Source organism: Saccopteryx bilineata, chromosome 2, assembly GCF_036850765.1.
Source record: "Saccopteryx bilineata isolate mSacBil1 chromosome 2, mSacBil1_pri_phased_curated, whole genome shotgun sequence".
In the NCBI taxonomy this organism is placed as follows: domain Eukaryota; kingdom Metazoa; phylum Chordata; class Mammalia; order Chiroptera; family Emballonuridae; genus Saccopteryx; species Saccopteryx bilineata.
Genome location: NC_089491.1, coordinates 327,249,003 through 327,266,663, shown reverse-complemented (window position 1 = coordinate 327,266,663; position 17,661 = coordinate 327,249,003). Strand labels below are relative to the sequence as shown.

The following is a 17,661-nucleotide window of genomic DNA, read 5'->3' as shown; positions in this document are numbered from 1 at the left end:
ATTTTCACTGTTCTAATAGGTGGGTAGTGTGATATCTCATTTTCTTTTCCTTATGGCTAGTAATGTTGAACATCTAATACTCGTTAATATGTATTTCTGTTTGTGAAACCTTATTTAAGAACATTGCTTTAACGGTATCAGCTGTTCTCTCTGACTCAGTAGAGACCATTTTATCTCCTCTATAGTAGTAAACAATTATACATATATAATATTTTAACCTTTTTGGGGGGAATAATTTCTTTGAAATATGTTTGTGTAATATCTAATTCTAAATTTGTCTTGATTTTTTCCCCCTTTAGTTTAATGAGTGGTGTTAAGAATAATGTTGGAAGAGGGATCAATGTTGCCTTGGTAAATGGTAAGAATGATTATTTTAGCTTATGGATGTGTTCAGTGGGTATTCCTGTGCTCCAAAGTCACTATACTCTCACATCAAGGGATCAGGCCAGAAAGTGTCACTCTCGACACTAAAGCCCAACCCCCTTCCTGACTGCCTCCTGAAAAAGAATCCAGCTGTAGGTGGAGACTTCATGTCTGAGTATTTATGACGTGCTTTCGTGGAAGCGTCCAGCTTCTGTGGCAACGAGCACAGAGCTTCCCGAGGGATTGTCAGGGAACTAACTTCCAGTCTAAGGTTAAATCCGTGAATCCTCACTGAAAATTTTGGAACCCTAGCATATGAAGATAGGTGGACGTGGAGGAGGGGATGTGAAAGACAAAGGGGGATGGACTGTTGGGTTGGATGGGGGAGGAATGGGTGAGAATTAATTGTAACTTTTCAATATTTGTCCATATTTTTCTGACACGTTTGTTATAATAAGTTTATTGAACCCTGAACATCTCAAGTATTCATACAAAATCAATTCTGAAAATATAAACCCATGAAGTGAGGCCTAACTGCCCTCTGACCTTCACTTTTTTGTATAATACTGACCCTCTAGAGGTGTAGGGTGATGCATCCACATCCACCTCCCCCGGTCTGTAATGTAGGAAAATATATTTTACTCTTCACAGCACAACACAAGGTAAATTTTTGTATTACTCCTTTCTTTAATTTCTTAGGTAAAAGGTTCCATACCTATTTGTCTATTTAATTGCTAGTAAGAAATAGATCTTCAGAGGAAAATAAATGTAAATTTTATTAAAATGTCTACAATGGCTAACTTTGAATTGGGAATGTTTGCAGTCAGTTGTGAATTTCTGTGTGCTACTCGTTGGCCGACAAAGGCTAGCGAGAAAGTCCTGTCGACAAATCACCCTTTAGAAATAGAATTCAGATTCCTGACGTTCAGATTTTAGGTCTTAAGATAATTTACACCAGTTATTGACTAGCAATATTTGTTTTCTATAGTGTAGTAGAGGACGTTTCGGTTGCAAAATTTGATCAGAATTCATTCTCTTTTAGGAAAAACAGGAGAAGTATTAGACACTAAGTATTTTGACATGTGGGGAGGAGGTAAGTCTAACTAATGAGTACCTGCTCCGTTGCACTGACTTGTTAATGACCTCGATGTAATGCGGCCCATTGATGAGGCACAATGGCACCACTTTTGTATTCATTCTATTTCTCTTATTTTCACTCAATGTCAGCCATATTTATGTGATCCATCATATTATATATAATATTTTATAAATTTCTTTTATTTATTTATTGATTTTAGGGAGAAAGGAAGGGAGAGAGAAACCTCCTTTTGTTGGTCCACTTAGTTGTGCATTCGTTGGTTGATTCTCGTATGTGCCCTGACCAGGGATCAAACCCACAACCCGCTATATCAGGATGATGCGCTAACCAACTTAGCTACCCAGCCAGGGCTGTATATAGCTTTTTTATTAAAATTGTTTGTGGTATATAATTAAGAATAATGATATAAAAGTTGAGATAAAAAAAAATCTGAGTCCTCGTTTCTGTAGAACAACTAATTCAAAGCTTTGGGTTCCTTTAAATTTCTATCTGAAATTATAAGAAGGAAAAAAAGAATAAATAATTTGAAGATGGGCATAACCAAGGTTTTGGAACTGAATAAATTCATTTATATATGATTTATCATCTCACAAAAAATCATAACCAGGATTATTATTAAAATAGATAAATATCTGAGAGAAGGAATAGAATTTTCTTTCTAGTTTATTGGACAAGTATCTTTTGCATTTGGAAGTCTTTTGGGAACAGGTGGCAGTCACTCACCAGCATGCAGAGACAAGGAGCTGGCCCCTTGATAAAGAATGCTGAATGCCCCCCCCCAAAGAGATGTCCCCCTCAGCTTTGAAGGAAGACGAACACTGACTCATCTTTTGATTGTTCTCTAAGGTGTTGGTCTGGGAAATATATCATCACGTGCCTGTGCTTCTACACCTCCCCATCCATCACCCTGCCTAGCAAGCAACAGCTCTAGGCTCCCTGAAACGTGTGTTACGAGTTTTCATGCCTGACCTGTGGTGACGCGGTGGATGAGGCATCAACCTGGAATGCTGAGGTCATTGGTTCACAACCCTGGGCTTGCCGGTCAAGGCACATATGAGAAATACAAGAAACAACAATGAACTGTTGATGCTTCCCATTCCTCCACTTCCCACCCCCGACACCACCACCTGCCTTTCTGTCCTGGCCAGATGGATGCTCAATGGGTTAGAGCATCATCCCGAAGCACAGTGGGTTGCCGCTTCAATCCCCAGTCAGGGCACATACAGGAACAGATTGATGTTTCCGTTTCTCTCTCTCCCTCTTCCTCTCTCACTGGAATCAATACATAAAAATTTTTTAAAAAATAAGTTTTCAGACAATTCAGCTTTCCTAATATTTATTTAGCTTTAACAAGACGCCATGAATTATTTGTATTTAAATGAGATTAGAACTTTTCATAGCTGCCAAAACTGTGTAAACATTCAAATGCTACCATCAGTGTTAGATTCTAAAGCATAATTGGTCTTACCGTAAATGATTACTTAGAAACGCTCGAACAAGATGATGTTGGAAAGAGTCATTTGACCAAAAGCTGTTACTCATTACAGATAGATTCATCACTGCTGAAAAGACTCCTTTCGTTAAAAAATAGTTACAGTTTACCGCCATCTCTGCATTTAAATGGAAATGATTTGTTAGCTGCCTTGTTACATACTTTCTGAATGAAAAATACTATACTGAGTAAATTTGAAGTAACCCAGTTTTGACATAGTATTAGATTTGGGGGCTGTGCTAGATGTAAAGTGATTTGTAGTACCTGGTCTGTCTCTGCATTACCAGTTTGTAATCACTGTGTGGTTTGTTTTGAACCTTGGTACACAAGATGAAGGTACGCAGTAACTGTAGTATTAGCTGTGATTAGTTTGGCTTTTAATAATGACCTAACTTACATTCTTCCCTTAGTTTCTAGTAAGTAGATAAGCCCAGAAATCTCTTAAATTGGTGTGTGTGTGTGTGTGTGTGTATACATTTACATATTTTTTAAAATTCAGATCCTCTTGTGAATTGGATAAAATTTATGTATCCTTTTTTTTAGAGAACTTCCCATGGCCTTGGCCGGTTAGCCCAGTCAGTTAGAGTGTCATCCTGAAATGAAAAGGTTGGAGGTTCAGTCCCTGGTCAGGGCACGTACAGGAAGCAGCCAATGAGTGCACAAATAAGTGGAACAACAAATGAATGCTTCTCCCCTGCCCCTTCCTCTCCCTGTCTCTCTAATTTAATCAATAATAATAATAATAATAATAATATATTTTTAAAAAATAAAAGTACTCATACACACCAATTTACATACATTGAGGGAGTTCATGAGCCTTTCTCCGGCTCCCTGAGTGTCTTACTTTAATCATGAGTAATGCTTTAGATGACTTTGCTCTGGGTTTTTCATTTACCCCCTGGAATATCCATGCAAAGGACAGGTCAGATGAACCAGGATTGGAAAGTTTAAGTTGCTGGTGGAATCATATTGAGGAACAAACTTAATTTTTAACATGTTCATAAGATCTCTCTTTTGTTTACATTGGAACTTATCAACTTACCAATTTAATGTTATTAACTTTACAGATTATCATGACGGTTACTCAGTCATTAAAAAAAACAATCTTTTCTTTTTCTCCAGATGTGGCCCCATTTATTGAGTTTCTGAAGTCCATACAGGATGGGACAATAGTCCTAATGGGGACGTATGATGATGGAGCAACCAAGTACGTAAACTTAAAAAACTATACAACCTGTTTGAGCTATAGTTTATATCTGTAAATACATTTTCATTGAAAGAAATTTCTAAAGTTGAACAGAGTTCCAGATGAGCACTATTAACTTCTTTGTTTCCTTCTATTTTCCTATGTACTCATTAGGGGTATGTTGTGAACGCAGGATCACATTGTGCCTAAAGTTAGTTTTACTCTTTTACATTCTGCTGTTTAATGATTGTAAATTGTTCTCCCTGATATTAATGCTCCCTGACAGCATTTTTTCATGGTTCATCCCTGAGAGTTGACCCACCTTTATTTAGAAGGTCCCTGTTGTTGCCAAGTTTTTGGTATTAAAATGTTTTGGCCCTAGCCGGTTGGCTCAGCGGTAGAGCATCGGCCTGGTGTGCGGAAGGGGGGGGGGGGGCGGCAGGTTCGATTCCCGGCCAGGGCACATAGGAGAAGCGCCCATCTGCTTCTCCACTCCTCCCCCTCTCCTTCCTCTCTGTCTCTCTCTTCCCCTCCCGCAGCCAAGGCTCCATTGGAGCAAAGATGGCCCGGGCGCTGGGGATGGCTCCTTGGCCTCTGCCCCAGGTGCAAGAGTGGCTCTGGTCTCAGCAGAGCGACGCCCCGGAGGGGCAGAGCATCGCCCCCTGGTGGGCAGAGCATCGCCCCTGGTGGGCGTGCCGGGTGGATCCCGGTCGGGCGCATGCGGAGTCTGTCTGACTGTCTCTCCCCGTTTCCAGCTTCAGAAAAAAAAAAAAAATGTTTTGATAGCATCATTTTACATAATTTTTTTCACTTTTAATTATGTCCTTTTGGGTAAATTTCTAGAAGTGAATTAATTATGAAAGAATAAGTAAGATATATTTTTCATAAAGTTTAATAGATGGTAGTTTGTAACTTTTACTTAAAATTGTATATGTTGTAAAAATATAGAAAATTCAGAAATTCACAAAGAAAACGAAATACACTTTATCTCATGACTCAACAGTGACTATTGATAATATTTTAGTTTCCATCTCTAGATTTAATGTACATATTTTCTTTATCTTAAGCATTTGGAATGCCAGCATTTCTTTACATGGTGAATATTTTTCCATATCATTAAATATTTTTTCAAAATTGTTCATGTCTGTGGTATAGTTGTTAAAAATGTCTCATGATTTAAAATCTCTGATGAAATACTTACTGCTAAACTTTTAGGCTCTTTCCAATTTTCATATTTAGAAAAATATATATGTGTACTGTCTTAAAATTTTTTGAACATTCTATTTAAGATAAATTTTTTTGAAGTAAGGTTGAATTAAAGGATGAGCACAATTTTTAAAAAGGATTTTTAAAGTGTGGACTCATTTTATATGTCTTTCAGAAGTTCCATGACACTGATTGTTAGTTTTTTAAACATTTCCAATCCTAAAATTTTGGAAAGGAATCTTATTTTAACATGCCTTTCTTTGGTTATTGGTGAGATTGGACTTTTTTTGTAAGTGTTTTTAGCTCTTTTTCTTATAATAGTCTTTCCTTTGACCATTCAGGTTGATTCTTATTAATTTGTAAGCCCCCTTTATATATTAAGGATATTAACCACTTATCATATTAAATTACACATTTTGCACATTATTTGCCTTTAATTTTATTGCTTTTTGACTTTTAGAAATTTTATAGATTTTTTTACTTCCAGTGATTTTATTGTTTTCATGTGTTTTTAAAAATCCATTTGTCATTTTTCATTAGTGACTTATCACGCCTGTTCTATTCATAGTTCCAAGGGAATCTAGCTGTTTCAAATGTAGATTTGACTTTGTTTCTAGTTCTATTCATGATTTATGACTGCTTCAATAAGATTTCATTTTTAAAAATAACTACTTTATAAACTAAATATACTTAATGCTTTTCTAGTGGAGGCAACTCCCATTTAATAATCTTCTTTCTCAAAAAAAATCTTTCCTATGATACTTTTTTGGATGATATTTTATCAAGTAAAAATACATTTCTTACAGATCTTAATTAAAAAAGGCTTTCACCTACAAGTTCCACACAGCAGTATGATATTTGTTATGGATTTTTTTTAAGATTATTTATTCATTTGAGAGAGGAGCGAGAGAGAGAGAGAAAGGGGGGAGGAGCAGGAAGCATCAACTCCCATATGTGCCTTGACTGGGCAAACCCAGGGTTTTAAACCAGCGACCTCAGCATTCCAGGTCGATGCTTTATCCACTGCGCCACCACAGGTCAGGCCTGTTATGGACATTTTTATACATGTATTAATGTGTAGCTACATTTTTGCCAATTTTCACTAAGAAAGCAGTGCCACTTTATAAATGTTTCTAAGCTGACGTAGTTCATTGTTCCTTTTATGTGGTTCAACTAAAGATGTATTAAATTTATAGTTCAAAGGTTAAATAAAACTGGCATTTCAACCATTTTAATTTTTCTAGATAGAACTAAATAGAATATCATAGGCTTTCCTTATCAAAAAACAAGTAACTTGCTATTTGTGTCTGCTGAGAGATGAGGATATTTCATAGATAATCTGAGATTTTTACAATTTATTTTTAAAAAGCCTTTCTTATCTGAATAGGTACAGATGACCTCTCCTTCCCCTCAGATTATTTCACTATTATACCTACTATACATCAGACCTGTTCCCTTTCTGCTAATAGTAGAAGTAGCCATACCTGAAGAACTAAGGCAAGGATGATGTTTTTTCCATAGCTACTTATTGATGTTCATTCATCAAATGCATTAAAAGCAGCCTAAGCGCAGGGTTCAACCGAGAAGGCAAAAGTAAACATCTAAACTTTGATGTCTTTACACTTGGTCAGTTCTGTGCACTTAAATTATTTCAGGTTGCATGCATTTTCAGTTTGGAGCACATGAATATATATAAGTATATCAAGTGTCTCCCTTTTTCAAACACAGGCGAATTAAGTCATAGATATCATGTCTTTTATAGAGAAAGGAACTAACAATCCTCATGAGGGGCCATCACATCTACTGAATATTGCCATACGTAACCGTGTATCTTGGCAGATGTCTGCACATTTGAAATGATTCATCAGCTGTGGTGGACCCATTCTTATATGGGAATGAAAAACTCTGTTGTGCTACGGCTTCTCCTTGCGTAGGCTGCTGGATTTTACCTCCCAAGGAGTGGTTTGTTCTCTGCTTGTCCCCACGGGAGCTGAGAGGGTGAATGCGTGTGCCTGGCTCTCTGAGATAGGGGGTAGCTACGCATGTGGATTAGGGAAAGCAGGCCTCTGTCTCTGAGGTTGTTCCTTCCTGATGCTGTGTCTGCCATGGGCAGTGAGCCCCGGGCTGTGCTCTGAACTTCAGCAGAACAACTGCGACTGGACTCCGTCGCAGCCCTTCCCAGAGTGTGACCAGAGGAGCCCCAGTCCTTTAAAACCAAGGATCGAGTAAGTTCAGAGTTGACACCTGGTATTTTGAACCTTTTTAGGGGCTTTTACAATAAAAGGCTCTGAAGTTCTACCCCAAAGAAACATCTTTATCCTTGTTTATCCCAGTGTTTGTTGATTTTAACCACGGAGCACATTTTGAAAATGAAACAGGGGAAAAAAAAATGTATATTCAAGAAAACTTGAGAGAATGCAGGTCTCAAGTACTGCCTACTTTCCATCTAATCTCCCTCTAAAATAAGTTGGGTTTTTTGTGTGTAATACGAAATATAATAGTTTGAGTGAGCAAACTAAAACACGCTTATGTAGTTCTCCTTTCTGAGGGAACACTGTCACGGTAGCATCGGGCCTCCGCGATGTGTGTAAATGACATCTTGGAGTCGGGGATCCTGAGGGCCTGGCTCCCTGGAAACCCCTCTGTAAACTCCTCCGTTGAGCTGCTCACCTCGTAAGGGTGCCGCGGCCCTCCTCATTTCTCTCTTTGAAATACAACAAAACAGAGAACTGTTCTTAAGTAAATGATACAACCTCAGGTTGTCTCCCTCTAAATTCTGCCAAATAGCCCTTCACTTGGACGAGTGGGACAACGAAATAATAAGTATGTTCCCCCAAATCATTCGATACCTCAAGTAGTTGAAGCTAAGTGGCATTTCTCTTTCAGTTTTCTCTTTTCCAGGCTCAGAATGTACAGCTCTTTTAACCTTGAATCACATTAAGTTTCTGGGTTGTTTTACCCTCCTGGCTGCATTTCTCGGGCGTTCTCTGGTTGATTATTGTCTCTTAAATCGAGTGCCCCACATCGAACAGTGTGTTCCAGATGTGGTCTGGCCAGTCCAGGGTACAATGGTGAGGCTAGCTTACTATGTTGTAGAGATTACATTTCTCTGAATATTCATGCAGACTTGTATTATATTAGTTTTCTTTAAACAGTCACATCACATTTTTGGCCCATGAGTTTTTGGTCAAGTCAAATTCTCAGATCTTCTCATTTGAGCTTAAGGTTTTGTCTTTTAACCACTGCCAAGTGAGGTCTTTCTTCCCATTCAGAACTTGATTTTATTTCATTTAAATGAAGGACTTCATATGCACATATTCTTGTTCAATTTAATTTTCCTGATTTGTGCCCACTTGGCCTTGATTCTGACATTTGTCCTGGGAGGTTTCCATGATCCAGGCTTTGCACTCTCTCCAAAGTTGTTCTTATGTTTAAATCGGAGTCATTGATAAAAATGTTTACCCAGGGCAGGGTGCCACCCTGCTAGAGGCCTCCTGCAAGGGATCTGTCTGTTAATCAAGTGCAGAAACTGCTTTTCACACAGCTGCCAATGGCCCCTAATAGGCGTACCATCCAGCTGCTGGGTCATTATTTCACTCATAGAGGCTGTTCTCTAAGACTGTCAGACTGACTTGAAATTCATGAACTGTGCTAATTGCAGTACCCTGATCTCCCGCCCCAAAACCTTCAAAAGCTGAAGTAGCTGAGATGATGTTAACTTGACTTTATTCTGTTCTTCCCTCCTTCCCACTACCCCTTCTCTTTCTTTTTTCTGTTTTTAAATGCTGACAGGATCTCCCTGTAATCCATTCAAGAGTTTTACTAGGAATTGGAATTGGTTTTATTAGACTGTTGTGTCTAAGATATTTTTTTGCCTTTTTTAAAAACTGTAATATTTAACTTTTAATGTCTTAACCAATTCCATTTTCCATGATGCTTGTAAAATAACTGACACTACATTGAAGATTATATTAACAATAACAACCACATTATTCCTTTAGAATTTACATGTGTGGTGCGTGTGGGGGCCTGGAGGTTAAAGTCACTTTCAAGCACTTATATGGACATTCTTGAATTCCTGTTCCCTTTTCATGTTGATCAAAGAGCATGTGCCTCCCCAGAAAAGGCAGCCACGCTTTGATCTCGATATTCTAGCCTTCTTGTGAAACAGGGGGTTGCTTCCTTGTTCACACTTAGCAGCAGCAGTTCTCGTTGTGGCCTTTGAATTTCCACGATTCTCATCGTGTTCTAAGTCCGGCAGGCCTTCTGGTTGTGGCAGGACCGGTTGTCATTAGTGATGGGATTAACTTGCGTTTTTGCACACTTCCTTTTTTTTTTTTTTTTTAAGTTTGAGGCCATCACAAACACTCCACTACTTTAGAAACTGTCCTCCTTTTTTTTTTTCTGGAATCATTAGCAAATTTCATAGTGAAATGTATTAGAGTTTTTGTTTTTGAAGAGGCAACGTTCTCTTATAAGAGTTTCTAATCTGGACATTTTTATAATAATGCTCTCTTTAAAGTCTCAGCGACACAGTCACCTTTGCCTCTTTCTTCTTCTTCTCGCTCCTAAGGTAACGAGTGATCTTCCCAAATTCCTGACACTTCTGGTCCCCAACAAATCCTCCCCCATTAGTCAGAATGGGGCCCTAAGGCTGAGCCCGGACCCCGCTCAGGGCCCACAGCCTCTCTCTGCCGCTCTCTTCAGCGTCACAGTCATTCCCAGGAACTCTTGGTCCCTGTCTGTGCACCTTCCACTGTCACAGATTATGTTTGGTTCGTCTTAAAGAAAATTCTTAACTAAAATAATGTAGTTCATATAAATTTTTAACAACTCGGCTAGTTAAGACCCATGGTAAAGAGTAAAGTACATATATATACCCGACCCATGGTGCCTCCTCCATGGAGTGAAAAGCCGTTCTCTGAGCTTCGTGCTGTGTGTGGCTCTGTTAGTCACTCTGGCTTTTAACAAGTGGGGCATTTTGACACTTATGTGTATTAATCTCGTGCTTAAAATATCAGCTGTATTGCATAGTTTTAGCATTCTTTTTGAAATATAAACTCCTCTTTTACCTAGTTAAATAGAAAATACCAAAAAAGAATAATAAAATCCCCCAAACTCTAGGTAGGCAGACCAGAACCCTTGAGAAGTCATTGTGAGACTTACCTGGTTATCAGCCTAGTTAGACAGACACAGTTAGGGCCAGGCCCAGTGGCGGGGATGCCAGGACGACCCAGGCTTGATTTGTGAGGGGGACTTACTGGACCTGGATACAGAGCTGCTCACATACAGCTACAGTTCGTTACAGCAAAAGGGTACGAAGCGAAACCCGCCAGGGCAGAGGTGCAGGAGGCGAAGTCTGGAGGGAACCAGGCCCGAGTTTGCAAGCGTCCTCTCCCAGGTGCGATGTCACAGAACATGCTGTGTTCCTCTAGCAGCCCGTTGTGACGACACTGTGGAATTCTGTCCACTAGGGAAGCTCAGTCCCAGGGTTTTTACTGGATGCTGGTCACATAGGCTCCCCCTGCCCAGCACATCCCCACACCCCAGACTTCTAAAAAGAAAGCAGGTCTATCATAAAGCGCATTGATAGTTTAGGCACAGCGAACCGTTCCCGTGCCTTCTGGGAATGGTGGGGGCCCTGTCAAACCTAAGTGTCTAGGTGCCAGCCAAACCCCAGTCTGGTCAGCTCAGGCCTGCTCTCTTAACTCTTTCTGCACAGGACCTAAGTGTGTTCTCAGGGGAAGTCAGGAAAGAGATTAACGCAGTCAAGATGCAAAGCTAAATTCTCAAGTTGCTTCTAGATAGCTGGCTAAATTGGCTTAGTTTATTCCTACAAATCAAAACAATCACTTCTGAAGTTTACAAGCATGGAAGAGAAGTAACAATGCCGGCCCTGCCCTTCTGTGTATCTGCTAGCTGATAGAAAGTGCTTAGCTAAGAAGGGTTCTGCGTATATTTTTGCAGGGGGCCAGGCCTGCATTTGGATAACCACCTGCTTTGCAAGCACTTTTTTGTGTATCCCTCAGCATTTGTGAACCTAACATTCAGCTCTTTACGAGCAACCCTGAAGCCTGCGCCATGCCACTTGGTAATTTTTCTGTGCTGTAATGGAATCAAGCCCCAAGACCTCTCTGCAGGAGGTTAAGCCTAGCAGTGAACCCACTGCCCAGCCTCTGCGTTTCCAAACCGTTTGTTCTTGATGCAGCCACAAAACTCACCAATTACTGTTAATGATGCAAGTAAAATGTTCTAAGAAAGTAGAAGGACTGCATAAACTAATGAGTGGAATTTGATCGTCTTCCAGATCTCAGACATGCGAACACGGTTGGAAAATAAGAGGACAGAGTTCAGGCAATGCTTTCCGGGAGGGTCCTTCTAAAACAAAGAGTGCTGACCAAGTGAGCAGACGCATGAGAAGTGACGGCTCACCCGTGTGAGGGGCGCGTGAAACATGGCTACAGACAGACTTTGGGGAGTGGGCCAGGCGCACGTACACAGGGTTCTAGGGGAAGGTCCTAAACTCGTCAGGGTTCTTTGACACGGACATTTCATTATTTTATTTCACTAACTTATATGTGCATCACTTTATGTGGATTTGAGTGTGACGGATGAAGCATTCCAGCTGATTCTGTCACTGATTCTAGTGACTGTCCCCCTTCCCCCCAGAGGACAGCAGAGCCCACATTGTGGTTCAAATAACTCAACTGCCCCCGCCCCTGCCCGTGTGGTTTGCATAAATTGTGGAAGTCTAATGATACCTATAGTTCTCTCCTGGTTTATGAAATTTAAAAAAAAAAATCCCATAAATTACTCCATTTATCTTCAAGTTAGTTAAATGAGAACTACTAGACCTCCTGTTTTTTCATTAATACTCTTAACAGTGCTAACTGGTCCTAGCATGGGGGTTTCAGGGCACTCTGAGATAACTGACCACTTTCCTTACAGACCCTCCTGCTATTGCAGTTAATGATCCTCCGGCTATTGGGACAAAAGAAAAAAAAATCTTGCCTTGCATTAGATTTTTAACAGAACAGACTTCTCCGCTTGCCCATGGTGCCGTCCTTGGGTGAATACAGGACTTACTGCCTGGCAACCGCACAGGTGGCCTTTCACTGTCTTCTTGTTTTCTTAGCGCTGCAGCTGCCATGTACCTGCTGACCTTCTTCTCCCCTCTGAGCGGAGGGGAAACTAAGAACCACTTCACGTCAGGGTCATCACCTGTGCGAAATCTCTTCACGGCATCTTTCAGTTAGCTTTCGCCACTGCCCTTCCTTCTGTTGGGAGATACTCAGCTGCTCTGTGGTTAATATTTTCATTTTTATTAAATAACCACTTGGCAATTATCCCTGAAGTATAATTTATATTTTTATTCCCAAGGGTCATTTTATTTTAAATAAAACATAGAACCAGAAACATCTAGATTTCCTTCAGCATTTACCTTTGTTCTCTTCAGATGCAGTTTACAAAGAGTTTTTAGTGGGTATTTAAAATCATGTTGACTTTTACAAAGATACTGGTTTCTTGAGACCTTGGATTAGCCCAGATAGGCATCTAAAAGATACTTCTTTTTTTTTTTTTTTTTTTTTTTTTTTTTTTGTATTTTTCCAAAGCCAGAAACGGGGAAGCAGTCAGACAGACTCCCGCATACGCCCAACCGGGATCCACCCGGCACGCCCACCAGGGGGCGATGCTCTGCCCCTCTGAGGTGTCGCTCTGTTGTGACCAGAGCCACTCTAGCGCCTGAGGCAGAGGCCACAGAGCCATCCTCAGCGCCTGGGAAAACTTTGCTCCAATGGAGCCTTGGCTGCGGGAGGGGAAGAGAGAGACAGAGAGGAAGGAGAGGGGGAGGGGTGGAGAAGCAGATGGCGCCTCTCCTGTGTGCCCTGGCCAGGAATCGAACCCGGGACTCCTGCACGCCAGGCCGGCACTCTACTGCTGAGCCAACCAGCCAGGGCCTAAAACATACTTCTTAATAAAATAAACTTCAAATTAATTACTAGATTTCATGTCTTTGGTCACTAAATAGTAGGTATTACTGGGGTGATCACATAGGAAGGTATAAAAATGTCAAATCACTGAATTGTACACCTGAAATTAATATAACCAATATAATATTGTAAGCCAACTAGACTTAAATAAGAAAACTTCAAATAGGACTGTTACTTTAAAAAATTCCTTTATTTTTTTATATTCTTATTTAAGCTGACATTTTTTCACCATGTCTCATTTTCTTCATTAAATATCCTGGATGCGTCGGGATTACTTCAGTAACATGGGTGCACTGTGTTTATTGTGTTTTTCTCTCTCTCAGACTCAATGATGAGGCACGGCGGCTCATTGCTGAACTGGGGAGTACGTCTATTACCAGCCTTGGTTTCAGAGACAACTGGGTCTTCTGTGGCGGGAAGGGCATTAAGACGAAAAGCCCTTTCGAACAGGTTAGTGTCTGAGACTTTCATCATTTATGGACAAAAGCAAATTGTGTGAAATCATACAGTACACATGCCAATCCCATTTACTTGAAACTTAAAGTAGACATTTAAAATGTTCATGTATTTTTGGTAAGTGCTTGGTAATTAATTATTTGAAATAACCATGACACTCTTTCGATTTCTTTATTTTTTTTCTTCTTTTTTCAAGTAAGAGGAGGGAAGATAGACAAACTCTCACATGCACCCTGACCAGGATCCACCTGGCAACCACAGTCTGGAGCCAATGTTCTGGGCCATGCTCACAACTGAGCTATTTTTAGCACCTGAAGTGGAGGCTCCACGCAGCCATCCTCAGGGCCTGGGGCCAGTGCTCTTGAACCAATCAAGCTATGGCTGCGGGAGAAGAGAGAGAGAGAGATGGGTGAAGTGGTGGAGAAGCAAATGTGGTCACTTCTCCTGTGTGCCCTGACTGGGAATTGAACCCAGAACATCCACACGCCAGGCTGATATTCTCCACTGAGCCAGCAGGCAAGGGCCTGTTTTGATTTCAAAACTTAAAATATAGTCACAATCAGCCTGAGAATTTTTTTCCTACATGGCAATGCATTGGCATGTGATTACTTTTACCTTAAGCCTTTTAGGAAGGATTTTATCAAATATTTTAGTTGAGTTTTTGATATTATAATCAATTAAGTTTGGAAATTCTTTAGAACATGGTAGAATGTAAACTTTACTTTTCAGCAAACAAATCATCCTTTAGAAAACATCTCCAATGTTTAGTTCTTCTGGCTGTTCTGTGAAGGTCTGCCACTACATGCCAGGCCCAGGGGTTGCCAATTTACTATCTTGCACAATAACTTCTGTGAACTCTCCGCTGACATGATTGTGAGTGAAATTAGTGCAGGAAAGTATGCTATTGCCAGTGAGCGATCCACAGAGGTTTTTCAAACTGTCACCTATGATTTTGTTCCCACAGCACATAAAGAACAATAAGGACACAAACAAATATGAAGGTTGGCCCGAGGTTGTAGAAATGGAGGGATGCATCCCCCAGAAGCAAGACTGACGTGGGGAAAGCCCGCAGACATGCACTTTCACTTTGGCTGAGAGCTACAACGGAGAAACTACGTGTACATATTTGGAGAGCACGCAGCCACCTCGGTGTGCGCATGAGCATTCCCTTCTGATACCAGGATTATTTATTGCTAACGTAAACAGGTGTCTTTGTAAATAGTCGTCACAATGAGCAAATCACTGAACCATTTCTAAGCACATTTCTCTATAGTACAATGTTTAGACTGCTGTGGAAATGACATCTTTTAATTCTTAAAGCATACTCAATTAATAACTGAACAGATTGTGAAAATATATTGATGTATAATACTCGTAGCTGTGAAAATCTATTGTGGAATAATATGGATTTGAAGGAGACTTTTTTTTTTTACATATGTTACTTTTTGATGATAATATCTTTTAACTTTAAAAGCTAGTTGCCTAGTTGTGTGTGTAATGTTACTTTACAGTCTGGCCCTCCTCATGTACCTTTTTTTCTTAGTCTTTCTCTTCCCTTCCCAAGAAACCTCGGAATCAGATGCTAGGAAAATATATCAGATATGTGAAAAGCACAATAAAATTGTTTTTTTAATGTACACAGTGAAAAGTATATCTATAAATGTAGATGGCTTGCAGGACTATCGCGTGCTGGATTTTGTGTTAGCAATGTGAATAACTTGATTCTGGATAAGCTATTTAGAGTGAGCTTGGAGGCGGTAACGCTACAGAACCCGGGAATCTGGACAAGTCCTCTCCCCAGCGTCCTGGGGTCGTTGGGGATAGTCATGTCAGGGTAGTTAGAGCAATACTGGCATGTAGTTTCCTATTTATTGTCACCAGCCTTGACAGTGTGTTTTGGAAAGAGGCATGCTTTAATATCACAATAATTTCGATTTATAAACCAAGAAATTAATTTTGTATTTACTTCTTTGAACTTCATAATAGCAATCTTTAGAAAAGCCCTAATTACTGAATGGATTGATAATACTTACAGAATAATTTTATTTGATATAAAATGACTTTGTACCCAATTCTAGATAAAAATATAGAGGTCTAACTTTTTTGTTAACTTCAGATGTTCACTGATTGACTCTTTTTACTTTTTTTAAAGGCATTACTTACTGTGTATGAAGTATCTCAAACGAGAATCTAGATTTAATGTTCAAACTGCCATTCACAATAAAAGGCAGCATTTAAATGTGAATCTAAATTTTAGATGACTTGTGTACAAAAAAACCTAAAAGCAGTATTTTTTATTTTGCAGTAAACCAAGTTGGAATCTATTCAGCTATTTCTTAAATACTAATGAGATTTGGAGTACTGTTTCTTTCCTCTAACTTAGTGTAATTCATGAATAAATACACCTTACAAGTTAACAGTTTTTGTAAACTTTTCACATTTTGGTGCTTATCTGCTAAATCACATTCAGCAATGTACATCTTGACATTTGAAATACTTCCTTCAATTCTGTAAATTAAAAAAAATAGGTGTTTTACAGTTACAGGGATTGTGAAATAAATGTTTCATTTCAAAAAAAGTTAATGAAAATAAATACTCTTGGTTTTCCATTGTGAATTTTTTTTTTTTTGTATTATTTGGCAAAATAGCAAACCTATAGAATTTCACATTAAGGTTTGTCAGGCATTTATTGTATTGCTTAACATGCAAAATATATGTCGTTCCTGTGGTTAAACATCCTCAGGCTATGTCTTAACATGTATAGAATTTAAGTATCTAGGTAGTAGGACATCCCTTTCAAGATAAAGACTACAAAATGATACATAACTTTGTAAAGGTGTATAAAATGTCCAAAGAAGGGAGAAAGACTGGTTATATAGTTGCTCTGTTGCAGTTTTATTTGTTGCAATTCTGTCTTTTATAGCTTGTACCAGCTTAACTTGGGAAGCAATACTTTCATTTTTATTTTCAGATGTCTTTTAAAAATCAGCATTATAAATGAAACAATGTTTATTTAAACAATGTTAAGGATTTTCTTTATTAAAATCAGAAATTTGGCATTAACACTTTGGTATTTGAGATTGTGTTTAAGGACATACGGAGGCATATATATATATATATATATATATTTTATTTGTAACCATTAGTGCTCTTCCAGAGCAAGTGTAGTATAACATGCCCGTTAAAGCTAAAAAAGATAGTAGGAAAATAAGTGATATTTTGGGAAATTAAAGAAAAATTGAGTCAGGGTTTTTATATCTCTGACTTTAACTTGATTAAAGTCAAATTCATCATTGTTTTTTCTACAGTGTATTTGTTTTTAAATGACTCAGCTACTATTTTATAGCTTTATGTCCAAATGCTCAGTGCATTTAGTCTACATTGCACTTTATTCTTTAACAGTTTATACAAATTGTAAGTAATCTGACCCACCCAAAAAGATGAGTTTTATTCAGTTTGGTTAACACTCCCCATTTTTATTTATTTATTTATTTATTTATTTATTTATTTATTTATTTTTTCAGGGACAGAGAGAGTCAGAGAGAAGGATAGATAGGGACAGACAGACAGGAACGGAGAGAGATGAGAAGCATCAATCATCAGTTTTTTGTTGCGACACCTTAGTTATTCATTGATTGCTTTCTCATATGTGCCTTGACTGCGGGCCTTCAGCAGACTGAGTAACCCCTTGCTTGAGCCAGCGACCTTGGGTTCAAGCTGGTGAGCTTTGCTCAAGCTGGCAACCTTGGGGTCACGAACCTGGGTCCTCTGCATCCCAGTCCGACACTCTATCCACTGCGCCACCACCTGGTCAGGCTACACTCCCCATTTTTAAATGAAAGAATGAGAAGTTGCTGTGTTTAATTAA

General features: G+C 39.2%; 1 protein-coding gene across 3 annotated transcripts in view; it reads left to right on the top strand.

Annotated features, from left to right (window-relative positions):
• FAM3C (FAM3 metabolism regulating signaling molecule C) overlaps window positions 1-16,854 on the top strand; it is a 59,558-nt gene extending 42,704 nt beyond the window's left edge. For all 3 annotated transcript variants that reach the window (XM_066262185.1, XM_066262184.1, XM_066262183.1), the window contains 5 exons: window positions 300-358; window positions 1,406-1,456; window positions 4,077-4,161; window positions 13,661-13,787; window positions 14,758-16,854. In XM_066262185.1, coding sequence (XP_066118282.1) covers window positions 300-358; window positions 1,406-1,456; window positions 4,077-4,161; window positions 13,661-13,787; window positions 14,758-14,847 — 412 coding nt within the window. In that variant the 3' untranslated portion in view covers window positions 14,848-16,854. The remainder of the gene's footprint in view (window positions 1-299; window positions 359-1,405; window positions 1,457-4,076; window positions 4,162-13,660; window positions 13,788-14,757) is intronic.
• Window positions 16,855-17,661: the final 807 nt, after the last annotated feature.